Below are 16,589 nucleotides of genomic sequence, written 5' to 3'. Positions count from 1 at the left end.
CGGCTTCCAAAATCACGCGAATTCCTCAGTCACCGTGGAACTATCCAACGAAATTCAATCCATCGTGTCGCAAAACAAAACAGACGATACGGATCATACGATCACGTTCCACGCGGCATAACTCGCATGCATATTATGCAGAATACGTCGCTAAAGAGACAAAATCATTTTTCGAACGTGTCATCCCGCCCGGCGATTACGATAAGGATTCCATTTTTCGCGCGATTGATATTTTTCCGCGCACGTTGTAAGTTTCCAGCCAACCGCGAAACGAGAGAGACAGAGAGAAAAACAGGCGAATGGCTTCGTGCCAACTGCAGCGTTACAGCATCTTTCTTCGATCGCTTTTTTTTTTCTGCGCCCCGTCCTTTTAATCTACATATGCCTCGTGCGCGCCTCGTTCCTCTCTCTCTCTCTCTTTTCCCCTGGTAGACTTTCGACTCGATAACCGCTGCAGCAGCCATCGGGCGAAGGATTAAAACCGGCAATCGACACAGTTCCTTTACGTCATCCCTCCGTGTTCCGTGCAACAACAACGGAGGGGGGGGCTTTCCCTTTCTTGCGCGGCTTTCAGCGCGCGATCGCCGTCCGTGATTCATCGAATCGTTGGCGAATCGACCGGACTCGCGAGAGATTCGTTAACGAACCCCGCGCCGCAGTCGTGAGTGCATTCCACTTGCCATTACGGTCTTACATTATTCATGGAAAACCTGACACCGAAACGAAACCCGCGAATTTTGGCACGACGCGCTTTTCCGAGTAAAACAACGAAGCTCGTGAAAAAAATTGCTTTCTATACAACGGGCCCCTGTATGTTCCCATGCATTCATTTAAAAATGTCCCCCTTCCCCCTGATACCTATTGCTTCGCGCAATACCTATTCAAGAACATCGCACAAAGAGCTGGACGAAATAGATTCGTTTGAAATTCGAGGTTATTGCGCGCACGGAACGATCCTGAAGACGAGATAGGAGGTAATATCATGGCTGTTTCCGTTTCTATTTCGCTAGCAGAGACGATACAGAAGAAGGGGACAGAGCCGTTGATATAATTGTTCGTAGGAGAAATTGCATCCACGGGCCTCTCGCAGGGGCACGAAAGGGCGCGAACACGGTTTTGTGTGGACACACTGGGGGGAACAAACCGCGCGAGAGGACCTAGGGGCCCTCCGACATCGACATTCCCCAACGATTGTGTCACCGGCACTTATAGTCCCAATGCATTTTCGTCCGGTCTGTACGCGACTCGCTCGCTCGCTAGCTCGCTGTCAGGTCACTGTCACCTGTGCTCACTCTCACGTGTCCGACAGCACGCTATGTATTCCGGATATCTATGCTCGAATGACCGCCAATTTTTCTTTTTTTTTATACCCTGAAACGATTTCACAGCTGACTACGGGACTAGGGCTCTGTGAAACGCGTCGCACGCCTGGGATTAAAATGAAATGTCGATCGTTTATTTCGTCGATAAACGCAGCCCGCCGTATCGTTCGATTGCGAGAAAGCTAGGTCGTCGATCCACTTCCGTGTTTCCGGATATTGTAACACTACGGCGATATACTCGCAAGACGCGGTTTCACACAGGTTTCATTCTTCGTACGTGTATGTACAGCGAATGCTCGCGATCTCGAGTTAGGGTGGACCTAGGCGAATCTGATTAAAATAAGAATTCAGTTCATGTTCGTTACATTGCGATAGAAACGATCATTTCGATCGTTCGTATTAAATCATTCCTCTCCTACGCTGTTTTCAATTCGATTTCACGAGAATTTTATGCAATTTAATTACCTTTTTATTTAAGTGTGATCGCGATCAAATCGGTCAACTATAACGCGAGACACGGCCAAAAACGTCGGGTCGTCTTTTTAAAAAATTACCAAAATATTCATCGGGCGGTATCTCAATCACGTATCCATAGAATAACGTCTCATGTTGATTTTTGAGTTTAGGCGACCACCTTCTATAAGAATTTCATAGCGGAGTCTGGATCACCAAATGACTGTAAACTAGTGTTACTAATCAATCGTGAAAATTAATCGTTCTGATTCGATTCGTCCCGTGAATCACACACTGGGAATGTGATCACAGACTGTAATCCGTTTTCCCTCGGTCTACCTTTTTTCAATTCGATTTCACGTTGCATCGTTGAACTTTCGCGCGTTTGCACCGCGCACACGCGTGTGCCCCGTCTGTCCCCCGACCGACCAATGTCCACAATCGGAATGCCGCGGCCGCTATATTTAGACACGCGAGTTTTAATTGAGCACGCGACAACTTATCGAAACGCTTGTCCCCGAAGTACGGAGAGACAGCTGGAGAATCGGAGGATATGAAAATACCACCGTCCCGGGGCAAGCTTGATATTTCCCGCCCCCAATTGTTCCACGCTGGAACGGAGTGGTGTAGCATACACCGTGTATGCTTTCTTGGATACGCGGATCTAGATCTAGGATCGCTCGGATATACGCCAATAGACCGAACAATTTAATGGTGTTTGGAGTGCCTACGGTCAACTCTGATCTGTCAAGCTCGAACGGATTGGTAAACGTGGCGAGAAACGGACTAGTCGACAATCCGAGGATATCTTCGTATATGTGTTCCACTGCAATAGTTGTTCGTACTTAGAGATCGATTTACGGTTAACGATCTACTATAAAAAAAAAATGATACTTTGAAAAGTTGCAACGCGAATCACTCGATGTGTGTGCACTAAGTACCGTGTGAATTATATAGAAGGGAGAAGCGTGAATACTCGACCGAATCGTAAATTCCGGCGAACAGATTTATCCGTGAGATACACAGCTAGCGAGAGGATTAACATTTAAGATATTGCCGACACGATCGTTAGTCTCCCGTGAGTATTTAGGAGGATGCCGCCTGCGTATCTCAGACTGTGACACATACAGAGAGTGATGGAGAGAGCGGGACACAGTCATAATTCATAAATTATGCAATAGCGTGCTAACATGGTTGACCGTAGGGTAATTGACCCTTATTAAATAAAGTGGTACGACCCTGACACAACCAGGAATCATGGTCACTCCTATGTATCCGGGCTAATGTAATTTAATAACGCACTTCCTCGAGATTAATGAAATGTCTGCATTGTAACGATGCCTTGAAAATCTTTGACAATCCTCGCGAATCTGTTCGATGTGGTTCCTCGATCGATATTAACGCCTCGCACGAGATACGGTCTTCTACAGTAGGGGTTAGGTGCAGCTAGGTCCTCGTATAATCTAGGTATTGGCTAGGCTACGTTTGGTATAGCCGTGTCCTTGCATAATCTAACTGTTCCTCGAAAAGAACCTAGATTCCTCGCGATCTACACGGACTATCGGCGTCCAAGTACCAAGAGAGAAAAAAGAATTTAACTAATAGAGACACGTAAAAATTACCACACCGGAGAAGAACAATAAGCGTGTGGGTCGAACTTATCGAGTTGTCACACCTCGGTAAAGAATGCGTAACTGCAAAACCGCAGAAGCAATGACCCTAAATTTATCCGTAGCCGACGACACGACGGGACAGAAACGCGCAATCGTGAATTCGAAATCGGCCACGCGGATACATTCCGCGCGTCTCTCTCTCTCTCTCTCTCTCTCGGTTAAGAGAATCGTTGCGAGCGCGACTGGAAGAGCTTTCCTTAAACGAACCGTCACGTAGCGATAACGAATACATCTGCGCACGACCACCGCGTAGTGTATTTCAAAGTGCAAATTATCGCGAACGGAGAGAGCGTTGCGTTCCGGCTCGAGTTCGACACTCGAGTTTTAAAAGCCCCGCTTGTTCTTGCTCCTCGTAAGAGATACGTATACATGTATGTACTCCGGTTGAACGGTGGCAGAAGGTTTTCTATCGCGATTCGTCTAACGTCACCGTGATTCCAAGCATTCCCCCGACGGTGTGTAATTTTCATGGGACCGTGGAAACATTATTCGAAAGACAGAATAGATCTCCCGAACGAGAGAGATCCGGGATGAAAAGGCTTCTGTTCAATTGCCGGACGAGCTTTTTCATCGACGGTTCTCCCACGGTTCTTGTTCGTTTCCCAACCAGTCAGACGCCCGAGGAACACACCGTTCGTTCCGCTTCCTCCGAATACATCCGCTCGATGATCTCCCAAAAATGGAAACCCCGATGGTCGGATGTAAATCAGGCCGAATGGCCGTTGGCTATGTCAGCTCTGTCACGTGTTCCAATCCAGCCGCGAAATACCGCCACTGCCGTCGTCGCCGCACAGAGATCTCAAAGTATTGTCTCGCACATTACGCCGCGCGACCCCGATTTCTCTATTACCAAGCCTCTCTGTTCTTCCCCTCCCCCGCGATGCTAAATATCGCGGCGCCGAAGGACAAACGTCGTGCCTATATACATGGCACATACACCGCGCACATATTCGGCTACGGCCACGAATACCCTGAAATTCCTTACGTCCTCGACACGTGCCCAGCCTTGATCAGAAACCGTGCGATGATCATAAGCATTGTCCTGAACTTGGCCATGGGATCTCCCTCGTTTGTGCCACGCAATGCCCCGTAAATTAGCTATTACGAGAGAGAAAGGGAGAGAGAGATAACTCACCGCTTTCAGTCACGTTTCGTCGAAAACGTACACACACCGATATATATGGATATGTGGAGGAAGCAAACACCGTAGACCTTCGAGATCAGAGCGAACGAATCTCGAGCATCCTTCGATCACGATTCGATCACTCTTGTGGAATCTTTCCTGAGATTAGAATACCTTGACCACGCATAGAGCACATTTCCATTGTATCGTATCCCTACGATCGATATACAGCGGTATTAGCCGAACGCAACCAATCTTCCAACGAATCGGCCACAACGAAAGTCCTTCGAGCAAACACAACGATTATCCCTTCCGTATGTTCGCAACTAGCGTTTGATCCTTTAGGGGGAAATTAATTCTTGGGATGGATCGCGAGAATTCTCTGAGAGAAAAAAAATACCGTTGCCGTCAACCTCGTGACTCAATTATTCGAATTCCACTCTCCCTCGGAGAGGCGATTCGTCCCTCGGGGCTTCCTCTGACCGTAGAGCCACGACTAGGCTAACCTTTCGGAGACGAATCAGGCCGTGAGGGGACGAGAAAGATCGAAGGGTGCAGCCTAGATAAGGTCTAGAAGGGCGTGGTTGATTATACTCACTTGTATACCGCGAACAAATGTGTTCACCTTTTCACGGCTGACACCCTATCTCGAAAGTTCCGATCCAATTAATCGCGCCTGAAACCCGATACTTATTGGAAAACGTTTAGGCGCGCGTACTACACGCGACGGTTGCTCCGCTCGAGAAACTGGCCCCCAACCACCGTTGGACTGAAATTTTCTGATGATTTTCGTCGCGAATCGCCTCGTAAACGTTCGAGTCGAGAGACGTTTCGTAACGGCTGAACGATGCATTTTCAACGGAAACTGTTGCATTCGCGACAACGCTTTCCAACTGCCTCGGCTAGGAATCGAACGCGCGATAACTTTTATGGCTGGTGAGGGGAATAAAACTGCGACACCGTGACGCGTTTTAATTCTCCCCTAAATCGCGACGAGCGAAAAGAACAGGTAAAAAGCTACGGAGCCAATAGTCGAAGCTCGGTGGACAAGAAATGTATTATAAAACGACTCGTTGGACCATGAAATTATAAATGAATCGGGGGACAATCGCCCAGTCATCGAATTCGCTCGGAATCTAACCAGCGAACCGGGGGAAACGCGTTGCACGCGAGTTTTCCTGTTTCGTTCGCGGTTCGTCGGAATTAGAATACGATAAATACCACTAGTTAAAAGTGACTTATCGATCACACACGATCAAACGTATCTCTCAAGGTTCAGGTTGTTCGCCGCAAAAAAAAAAAAAAAAAAAACAGAAACGAACGAACTAACGCGGCGTTATCGGGGTCGATCTGTGCGATCAGATAACGGACACGAGCGTGAAATCACGTTGTCGATAATTACCGATACATCATCGAGCGGATAACTTCGCGCGGAATTTACACGATTACCGGACCGTAATTACTTTCCATGTACGCGACTGACCGGCGAGTCAACCACGCGATAAATAAATAATTACCTACACGCGTGAACGGACAAACGCTCGAAACGTTACTCACCCCATTTTACCCTCCAGCCACGTCGTCGGTGAACCAACGGAACGCGATACCTACGTATTCGCAGTACATTTCGAATGAATTAATCGGCCACTCCTGAAACGCGACAGTCATCCATCTTGGTTCGTTTATGAACGCTCGTCTCCCGTGGGATTGACGTTGTCCCGTTTGCAAACCCGAGCGTATGCCTCGTCGGCGTAACATGGCCACGTTAACATTACGATTCCTCCTCGAGCATTGGGTAAGCATCCCTCGGGAGTCACGCGACCCTCTCAGGATCTCGAATTGCGGACAGGCACGCGAACAACGTTGCCTCGAATACGTACACCGTCTTTCAATTTCCGTAACGCCGCCACAGTGGACTTTCTATTTAAAGGAGATTTTTCTGTTTCCCGTCGAGACCGTGTGTTTCGACGTGGGGGATTTATCCTGACGACATTAACCGCCACCACACGTACGGCGGAACGAAACTCCACGACACTTCGACTGTCACGTCCTATCCAAATATGGGTGACACGTACATTGCAAAGAGGCTGGATTATTTAGATACCGTTAGAAAACTTTGGAGTACAATTAATATTACAGCGTAATTCAAAACAAAACCAAGCCTTTATTAATTAAACGCATATATTCTCGACGATTTATGACTTTAAAAAACGAATTGAACCGTGTCTGACTACGTACGGTCTTTTTCACTGCGCCAGTCGAATGTGTTAAGAGAAATTATTAACGGACGAGACACACGGTATAAATCGACGGGATATCAGAGTCCTTAAAGGCGTGCCATGACGGGGCGGTACAAAAAAAAAAAAAAAAAAATCAACACCGCCGATTGGAAGTCAGAGAGGAGCCCCGAGGTTGCTTTATTACCGGCAGTTACCTCTCGCCTCGATCGTCGCCGCTAATTGAAATCTGTTCGATAAAGGGTACACGTGTAAGCCCACCTACAGAAATCCCACAGATGTCGAGCCGTCGATTCTCCTTCGTCCTCTGTCCCCGCCATCTACCTTCTAATATATCAGCAACCTCGCCCCGTCGAACGAATCGACCTCTACGAGAAAATTCTATTAACGCGACGCTCCTCGCGGTTCACAAAGAACCGGAGGGCACAATGATCGCCGATCAAGCCCTCTAGGCAGCCTTCGAACGATCGAGTCGTAAATCTTTCACGTGAGAAAAAAAAATCCGTGGGGAGCCTCGATAGCGTTGTCGCAATGTATTAAACGATAATTGATATCGAGACCCGTTCGTTGGTGATTCCAGTTGGCGGCACGATCGTCGGAAAGACGCGACGGAATCGGGTATTATCCCTCCGCGTGTACATAATATGTACGATCGTTTCGAACGCGATCATTCTCTAGTCTACACGCGGTAACCATGTTCGTCGTCGAGGACTCGTTTAACCGTAAATGAAAACACGACCCGGCAACATTGGCACGATTCTTCTCTCGTTTACAAGACGCGCAACACTCTCTCCTCCCTTCTCCTCCTCCTCTCCCCTGGCCGTTCTCGTACTGTTTCGAAACCGATTCCGATTCACGTCGATACGTTCGATCAGAATTCGCCACCAAAAATGGACAGACATCGTCGTAGATCGTGAAACCGTGAACGGCTGATATTTCCTCGGTTACAACTTGCTAGCAGACGAATAATCGAACGCTGTTGGTATCGAGATTACTGATCCCGTTGTATTCCATAACAATTTCATGGTAATCGTCGAATTAAAAGAGGCTGGTATATGTATTATAAGACGACTCTGAAAACCGTAGAAACGCTAAGGCAGCACACCTCTTGTTTCTCCTGCCAGTGTCTCGCGCACCGAGTGTGTAATCGCTCCCCGGTTTACGACTCGATCCATCAGACGATAATAATTGATCTAATTGCGGCAAATGAGCCGTTCGCTTAAATACACCGTGTAACTCGCGATTCGCAGGCTGCCGGTTGCGAAATAAGATTAATAGCACCCTGTCCACCGGGGACCAATGATCGATCGGCCGTTTTACGATCGGCATTTCGTCAGACAACAATTGACGCCCCTTCCTTTTTAACGTGGGGACTACTCCAGTTAGGCACCGCTTCGGTCAAGCACGGAAACACGATTTCGACCGCGGAATCGAAGCCTGAAAATCGACAAGAGACGACAGAAACTGTAACGGCGACCGTTCACGAAACGATGCGCGATTTTCAATTTCAGTCAAGTATACAAGTCTCCGATATGTGTTCTGCTCGCAAGCACAGGGCTGGCCGCGGGACTCGTGAAAGTCCTCCTCGAGGTAACGCGAAACTGACGTTCGATCGAGAAGAAAAAAAGAAACAAATAATGAAAAACCAAACAAAAAAAAAAAATGAATGAAAGAAGGAACGAACCGTGGAAAAAGAAAAAGAGCCCGGGCGAATGGGTTTCCGCAGCTTTCACTCGGGGACTTTAAGATAGAACAGCAGCCGCACCAGCCTTCGAGCGTGGCTGCACGCGCGACTGGTTTATTGCATCTTAATAACGCCGAGACCTTGTTGCGCTCGCGATCTCGCGAGGAGAACTTCCAAGCGAAATATTGAAACGAGATCCTTCGGCGTGCCAATTTAATTAGCACCGCGCGCGGCAACAATCGTGCATCCGCGGCGGGGAACACAGCGTGACGGAAAACAAGCGAATCCTTAGGAGAACCGTCGAACGCTGGGAATGTCGAGGGAAGAAACGAGCAGGGGAATTCGGAGAAGTCCCGATCGCGCGAATCGACTAGCGAAAATATTGATTCAACGTTTTAGGAGGATCCTAGACGTTCTCGTGAAATTTAACTCGACGAGTCAACAAGGTCCGTCAGGTTTTTCGCAGATTACAGTTCTCGCGAATAAGATGGGGTCCCTCCCATGGGTTACGCAACGCGGAATGGCGTGCGTGGCGCGATGATCGCGTGGAAGTTTTTAAGGGCCAGTACCGGTCGCAATGTAATAAATCCTTTGTTTTTGGCCGATGGCGAGCCGTCGACGGATCGATTAACCGTCTCGAAACGGGCGCTTATTATTCTTCGTGCGGGCGAAACGCGGGCAAAAACCGCGAGAAATCGCCGGGGCCCGATCGCGTTACGAGATTGCACCGCGGCCCGTTCGTCAACGCTATTTATATCGGTTACACCAACTTCCTCCCCACGGGGGTAACGTTATCATGCGACCAGTCTGCGTAAACAGCATTTCGGAGACACTGGACTGTAGAGTACGGTCTTCTTTTTTTTTTTTTTTTCATTTCAACCGGAGACACGCCGCGATCCTCGTTTTACGCGCTACACGCAAATTCCCCGGGATCCTGTGCCCGTGAAACTGTACCCCTTCTTGCGTGTTCCCACCTTGGGATCTGGGGAATATTTCGAATTGAACAACAGTTGTATATTGTTTCACTTTCTTCACTTGCCCCTCCAGTCATTGATAAGATTTTCATTCGTAATCAGAATAAACGAGTAATCTTCACTGCGAATCACTCGGAAGCAGTTTGATAATGATTAAAATCCAATTGTTTGTACAAAATTTTATAAAACGTCATAAGTGTAGTTATCACAGATGGAGCTTACGATGGATGCGAAGCAACGGGAGGAATGAAGGGTTAATGGAAATGCAAGGTTTCGAAGCACCGAGACTCAGTAGGGCAAAGCAGAAGGGTTAAAGTCGAGGATCAACATCTGGCCTGGATGGAATCGCGTTGCCATAGGCTGGCACAGGTATCGCGTTACCTCGATGGACCGACCTCGGCGTTAAGACACCTAATTGCACGTTATGTTCGACGGGCCTGTATAACACGCACACACGCGTGTTCCTTGCCGAATGGTAATGCTCTGTCCCGGCGGTGGCCAGCTCGGGAGACAGGAAAGTGGGTGAACCTGGCTCGCGTTTGCGGCGAGAGGAGATATTCGCGTTTCCCTTGTCGTCGTTGTCGTCGTTGTCGTCGTCGTTGTCGTCTGTCGACTCTCTCCCCTTTTTTTATATCCCTCCGTCTCCACATCTATACAGATCTTTCCCAAGAGAATATCTTCGTGGAAAAGTTGGATTTAGACGTCCCCGAGTGACGGCCAATTACAACGCGTGTCGTCCATCGTTACACAGAGAAAACCTGCCGAGCGAGAAACGACTATCGTCGGAGATCCAATCTGCCGGAAGAACTTCCCTTTCGCTCCGAAAATCACCAAAGCAACGAACTATGAACATATTCGTCTTGCCGCGCACGTTAATCCACGTGGACTTTCTTGTTTTTCTCCCCCCCCCCCTCTCTCTCTCTCTCCCTTGGAGAATGTGTATATGATACACACTCGGGTTTCGCGTTCCACCGCAGCTGGAGAATAACATTTTTGGTAAATTGTTCGCGGTCATCGTGAAAAACAGAACGGACGGAGAAAGGCGACACGGAAGCCACGGTGGTTCTACCCAAGTTCACCACGAGGAGGAGAATCGACACGCGAGGTTGCACGGTATAAATCTAGCCGCGATCGATGTCCTCTTGGTAACGAGACTCGAGGGCAGTCGATTTCGTGGAATGGGCCTGGGGACGATCGAGAATTAAAGAAAAAAGAAAGAATTCTCTTATATGGTACCTACACCACCCAATCCCCATCTCTCTGAATACATCGAACGATACCGGTGACTACGGTATTTGAATCGTTTTATCGTCCCCGTGCATGGGTCAATAATGCAAAAATGGAAAACGATTGCACCGTGTAGATGGGACACGCGAGATTTAATCGATATTAGTGTGTTTGCCCGAAAAAAAATAGTTCCCGCAAGGACGAGCCGCATTGCGGAAAGGGATGAAATATATTTGACAAGGGGAGAAGAGGGACAACGACTATCGGGGCCACGGATAGGCGTGTAATGGAGTAGCCGAGCGTAGACGCAAACGATGGAAACTATACACGATCGTACGCTTCTGTGAGAAGTAACGACCTCTTTCAAGGCCGACGTATGTACTGGGTTACGCGGGCCAAGGTCGACACCGATTACGTGTACACACATGTCAAACGATGCTTTTTAAACAACCTTCGGCCGTCTTCGATTTACATCGCCGAGCACCGATAACCTTATAAATCAAGATACCCGTATAAAACCGATTGTCGCGACTTCGATTGGATTTTTCGCCGACAGATTGTCGCTACCAATTAGCCGATCGCTTGTGTAACGCGTTATGATAAACATGATTCGAGCGAATCAGAACAAATCGCGTTTGTCAGAAATTGCACTGTTTGCATTCTGGACGTGTGTAATCTATTGTCACGGAATAATTAGGTCGACGATATTTGCATTGTACTTTAATTGTGTACATATTCGGTATCATACGGCACACATTTTGTGAGGTTCCGATCCTCGCGGTGGCGAACCAATGTCGCACATGTGTGACAGTCATGATTTTGCATTTTGTGGAATGAAAACAAACAGAGTTGCGATTCCTAAAAAGCATGTGTCGTAACATTCGTTTACATTTCACTCAGTATTTAAGATTTCTAAAGTAAACGACAACATGCTACTCGAAATGGGTATACATATTTACGCTGCACGTTAATGATACGTTAGTCGTATTAATTCCTAACAATTCCCAATCATCAAAAGATCTAACACAAATTCGTAATAGAATCATTGAACAAATTATGCATGTACGAGATGTAATTGTGAAATTTAATAGAAATCAAATAGAAGAAGTTTGTACACTCACATTGATGTCAAAGGCGTCGGTGGGCATCCGTTGCACTCCGTTCATCTTCCCCGTACTGTCACTCCCGCAAGTCCCAGTCACTATTCTCACAGCCTTCGGTACCGCCGCGCGTCAATCGCTCGCCTTTACCAACAAACCCCGGACACGAGGGTCGCAGGCGTAAACACGGGCCCCGTCAAAATTTCAAACTAGTTGAGCAGCCTAGGAGCCGCCGCTGCTTCGACGCATCCTCGTTCACGTGCGCGGGACAACTGGAGATGACTCGCGCGTCTTTCGATCCGACGAATTCGATCGGAAGTTCGTGCACGTGTTCGCACCTTGTCCCAGGTGCAGTTCGATCGGGCCTGGATCTCATTCGTCGATCGATCGGAACACTTTGAAAACGTTCCTGATTTTGGTTCCCCGAGAGAAGGTAGAGCTTTGCCACGTCTGCAAATAATCACAACACGAGACGATTAACGAGCTGACATCGTTTTGGACAAATGTTATTCGACGACAACGGAGAAAACGCCGCGTGTGGTTTCCGACTTTGGAAAACAAACTGTTGTTTACAATCTTGCTGTGTATCGTTGATTGTCGTATCGCGATTGCACCGAAAGCAACGGAATTAATCGTAGACGTACAACGAAGCCGCCAGTAATGATACAGCGACAAAGAGTACGCGTCAAGGTTAAATTTTGATCCTTGATCGATCACGAACGATCCCAAGGTTCTTTTAGTAAACTGATTATCGATTCCCGAGCGAGCGAGCTTGAATCTGATACTCTGTATATCCGGTGGCATCGCGTCGGCGACATACGAGACCCAACTAACGTTCGCCAGACTCCGCGGGAATAACGCGCAATCGCTTCGTGGAGAACCACGCTTCGCTTTCTGGCGATAAGAGATTTAAACACTCGCCGACTGGAGTCTCCGAGTTTCGCGCTTGCGCTCACCGTATTTTCCGTGAAACACGTGGTATTCTTCGGTGTACCGATCCTCCTACCCCCCTTCCACTTTCTTTCTGTCGACGAGTTTACAACAATTATCAGTCTAAACGTAAATACACCGGTATCGTATCCGGATTCTAACGAACATAAATTCCGTTTCACAAAAGACAAGTGTCCGATCGTTTAAAAGATACAATAAAAAATAGTTTGTTATATACAAACGCGTGGTATTAATAATAAAATGCAAATGTTAGAATGAAAAAACAGACGCGTAAATCGCTTGTATATATCAGGTGTCGCGTGGACCACCGGTTTTCACGGATAGATTTTCTGATCGAGTCGAATACTAGAAAGGACTCGGACCGAAAGATACCACGGGCAGATACCGCGGCGGCAGGCTAACTCGAAAACTCGACGTGTTTCATGTCCGAGGGGGAGTAAAAACAGGTTTAAGAGCGTAGTTGACCGGTCGCCTTTTAAATCGGTCATCCGTCTAGCCGGGTAGAAATCACGTCGTCGATTCGAAATCAGGCACTGGTGCGTCAGGACGGGGAGCCTCACCGTACACCGTGTGTGGATCAACCGTGGAACCGGTAAGTTGAAACGGATGAATTAAAAGGAAGGTGAACGCGTTCAAGTGACGTTCCCGCGACACCGTGAAACAAGGAGGACACGTTGCACTCGCGATCGGAGTAATAATACGTCGGGGATAGGCACATGGCAAGCATGTCCCCGCCGCAGGATTCTACGTAGCAGCCGGCGTTCGGGCGCTCCGCGTCGCGACTGCCGCCGCGGCTAAAAAACCATACGATGACCTCATCACACCGACTCTGTTCTCCTGCCCATGTCACTGTTACTAGCCATCCTGAAAACATCTCGCCGCTTACCGTCGTCGTCGTCTACAGGAGCTCGTTCACTTCGTGGCGTTAATCGTAATCCAGACCACTATTACAGACAGTGGTCGTTGTTTTTCAGTTTTAAGTAACCCGTGTATCAATGGTACCACCAATCGTAACGAGAACAGACATAGCCTAGTCAAACGAAAACGAAGGGTAAAGGACTTTTCTAGGATTCATTGCTTGCGCTAACTTAGAGTACCTTACCAGGATCAGGAGACGTCAAAGAAGTGTGAATACCGACGCACATCCTTTGGGATAATTTCAAAAATGCCCGCCTTGCCTCTGTTCCCGATGGACTCGTGATGCGCGAATGTCCGTAGCAGGATATCATTTTTTTCCGAATCATCGATGTCTGAACAAGAAAAATTGTTTAAACGATAATAGCTTGTTGTATTACAGTTTATATGTACATTATATTTATTACAATAAACTATTATACGACCGATAAGATTCAAAATATATACAAATTGTTACGTAGAAATGTTATTACCTGCCCTTGTAAATAATGCCTTATCCTGTACTCCGAACATGTTTGAACATTCATATAACTCTGAAATATTGAATCATTCAAATAAACAAATATATTCGGTGTATAATTGTTCTGTTTAATAGGCCCAAATAGGCCAGTAAAATACAACAGTATGGCTGGTATTCTGGTATGGCTATACACGTGCGATGAGTACGGAGTATGTGCAAGGTGATGTATACGTTACGCATCTGAAATTATGAAACTAATCACAAAAAATATTTTACAAGATTTTGCGTTATAATGTTATACCGATTTGCTGATACATCGTATTCAAATAAACATTATTCTGTAACTATGAAATTTATGATTCTGTGCGTGTTTAAGGTTAAGTGCGATGTATTGTGCTAAAAAACTGTAACACTAACTTACAAATAGTACTACATTGAAAATATATACCTCAACAAAAAACTAATTTATCTGCCAGTAACCTGTCATATTTATGTATTATTGACACTTAAAAAGTAATAATCATCAACAATGGCTTCTGACAAGTCTCTCAATTCGAACCACACACTTCCAACGAACGTTAAGATAAAAGTGGAACCCGGAACATCGATGCCTGTACCTGTAAGGAACATTAAAACTGAACCTGGCGTGTCAGCCAGTACAACTAGGTTGACTTCGTTTCGCTTGCCAAGAGACTTAACGTTAGGTGGCAACATTAAAACGGAGAAATCTAAAAAACAGTACACACCAAATTTAAATGCTCAGAGGACAAAAAAGAAAGAGTAAGTTGTCATAAGAAAAAATGAATCTAATTAATACTGATTCACTAAATGATAACGATTTTACAGAGATGCAACACCAACTGATTCTGCAAAACCAGGTAGAGTTAAGGATGGTAGAGGACGTGGCAGAGGAGACAGAGGTGGCAGAAATGACAGAGGACGTGGAAGAGGAAACAATTTAATACAAGTATATTGAAAAATTTCTGTTAATGAAAATAAAAGGTTTTTATAATCTTCTCCATATACCTTGTCTCTGTAGTCTAGTGGTATTTGGTCCACTGGAATAAATAGTACACCAGGAAAACGTGGTAGTGGTGGTGGTTATAGAGATAGCGAAAGAAGTCCTCAAGCATCCTTGGAAAAGCCAAAATTAGACTTAAATCGGAGTGTTGATAAAGCTGAGGAAGAAGAAAAATTGAAATTATTGTTGAGAGATGACTTTATTGATGATGGAGATCCTGCAGATTCTGACAATGGACCTGTTACGCTGCCAATGATCAAAGAAGGTATATATTCTTATCGATACTTAGGATATGACAATACTGAACTTAATAAAAATACTGTCACATATGTTCTAGCAAAATTACACAAAGAAGAAACTAAAGCACACATTGAAGAAGAAATAGATAGAAAACCAATTATTTTAGAGAATGGAGAGGGTAAATATATTTTTATTCTTTCACTTAATTAAACGTTATCTTATTATTACTTTCAGTATTACCACCAAAAAAGGAAGTTAAAGTTAAGATGCCAAAGTCCATTGTTGACCCAAAGGAAGAGGTGGATAATATCCCACAAATGATTGAAAATAAGTCAAATTCTTATATCTTAATACAGGTATGAGTATGGGATGCTATAGGTATACATAGTTTCATAATAGCTGTTGTAATACATACATAGTATGTAGTTTCCAGATTGCCTACCTGGTTTTGTGGGTAGTGCTGAAGACACTAGAGCACCTCGCCCTAACACTTCAAATCAGGAGAAAGAAAACGAAATTAATTCACAAACAGATTTTTGTACCCTAAACAGTTTGAAACCTGGTATTTTAGGTAAATTACAAATCTTAAAGTCTGGCAAAACACGATTAGTCCTGGGTGAAAACAATTTGATTGTGGACGTGGGATCGCATCTCAGCTTTCGTCAAGTACGTACATGAAAGTATAAAAACAATAGGTATTATTTATTATAATACTCTTTTCTAGGATTTAATGGCTGCAAAAGTGGATACTGAAACATTAAATGGTGATCTAATCAATCTTGGTCCAGTCAGTAATACGCTTATATGTTCCCCTGACTGGGAATCCATGTTGGCCAAGTTGTAAATACATAATTCAAACTATGTGTATGAATTTATAACATGTTCCTTATTGTAAAAAACACATGAAATGGATAGATTGATTTATACAATATTTAAAATACAAAACAGTTTTTCTGAAAATTGTGTATTTTCAACACTACCATGTATGTAAAATAGGCTGTGTCGCGTACAAATTCAGCAGTCACTCTGAAACGTAAATAAATTCTTCAGTGGATAATGATTAAAAATTTTTGTATAATTTAGATGTACCAAACCATAACACAAGGGTGTAGCGAGAGTTCTCTGAAATGTAAAATGTTTCTCTTCAAGACGCAATTTATTTTTTTTTTTGCCTTAATGTAGATAACTTGATGCAAACTTATTTTTACA

At 45.6% G+C, this 16,589-nt stretch overlaps 2 protein-coding genes across 2 annotated transcripts in view; one reads left to right on the top strand and one right to left on the bottom strand.

The window, feature by feature from the left end:
• Positions 1-12,299, bottom strand: part of LOC107194476 (four and a half LIM domains protein 2) — a 76,713-nt gene extending 64,414 nt beyond the window's left edge. Inside the window, exon 1 of the mRNA XM_015584108.1 lies at positions 11,815-12,299. Within this exon, the coding sequence (XP_015439594.1) occupies positions 11,815-11,859 (45 nt within the window). The 5' untranslated portion in view covers positions 11,860-12,299. The remainder of the gene's footprint in view (positions 1-11,814) is intronic.
• A 2,091-nt stretch (positions 12,300-14,390) lies between these two features.
• On the top strand, positions 14,391-16,467 carry LOC107194484 (DNA-directed RNA polymerase III subunit RPC4). Its single transcript, XM_015584124.1, has 7 exons — positions 14,391-14,899; positions 14,966-15,086; positions 15,159-15,405; positions 15,478-15,558; positions 15,615-15,736; positions 15,807-16,046; positions 16,105-16,467. The coding sequence occupies exons 1-7, from the start codon at positions 14,649-14,651 to the stop codon at positions 16,222-16,224; spliced, it is 1,182 nt and encodes a 393-aa protein (XP_015439610.1). The 5' UTR covers positions 14,391-14,648; the 3' UTR covers positions 16,225-16,467.
• Positions 16,468-16,589: the final 122 nt, after the last annotated feature.

This window comes from Dufourea novaeangliae, unplaced genomic scaffold, assembly GCF_001272555.1.
Source record: "Dufourea novaeangliae isolate 0120121106 unplaced genomic scaffold, ASM127255v1 scaffold47, whole genome shotgun sequence".
Lineage (NCBI taxonomy): Eukaryota > Metazoa > Arthropoda > Insecta > Hymenoptera > Halictidae > Dufourea > Dufourea novaeangliae.
Note: the sequence above shows the minus strand (reverse complement) of the source record. Positions and strands in the feature narration are given on the sequence as shown.

Excerpts from the sequence above, each read along its gene's own strand:
- LOC107194484 (XM_015584124.1), top strand. The coding sequence starts at position 14,649 with ATGGCTTCTGACAAGTCTCTCAATTCGAACCACACACTTCCAACGAAC. Across the intron at positions 15,087-15,158 it reads GAGGAAACAATTTAATACAA|TCTAGTGGTATTTGGTCCAC; the intron begins GTATATTGAAAA and ends TTGTCTCTGTAG. Across the intron at positions 16,047-16,104 it reads CGCATCTCAGCTTTCGTCAA|GATTTAATGGCTGCAAAAGT; the intron begins GTACGTACATGA and ends ACTCTTTTCTAG.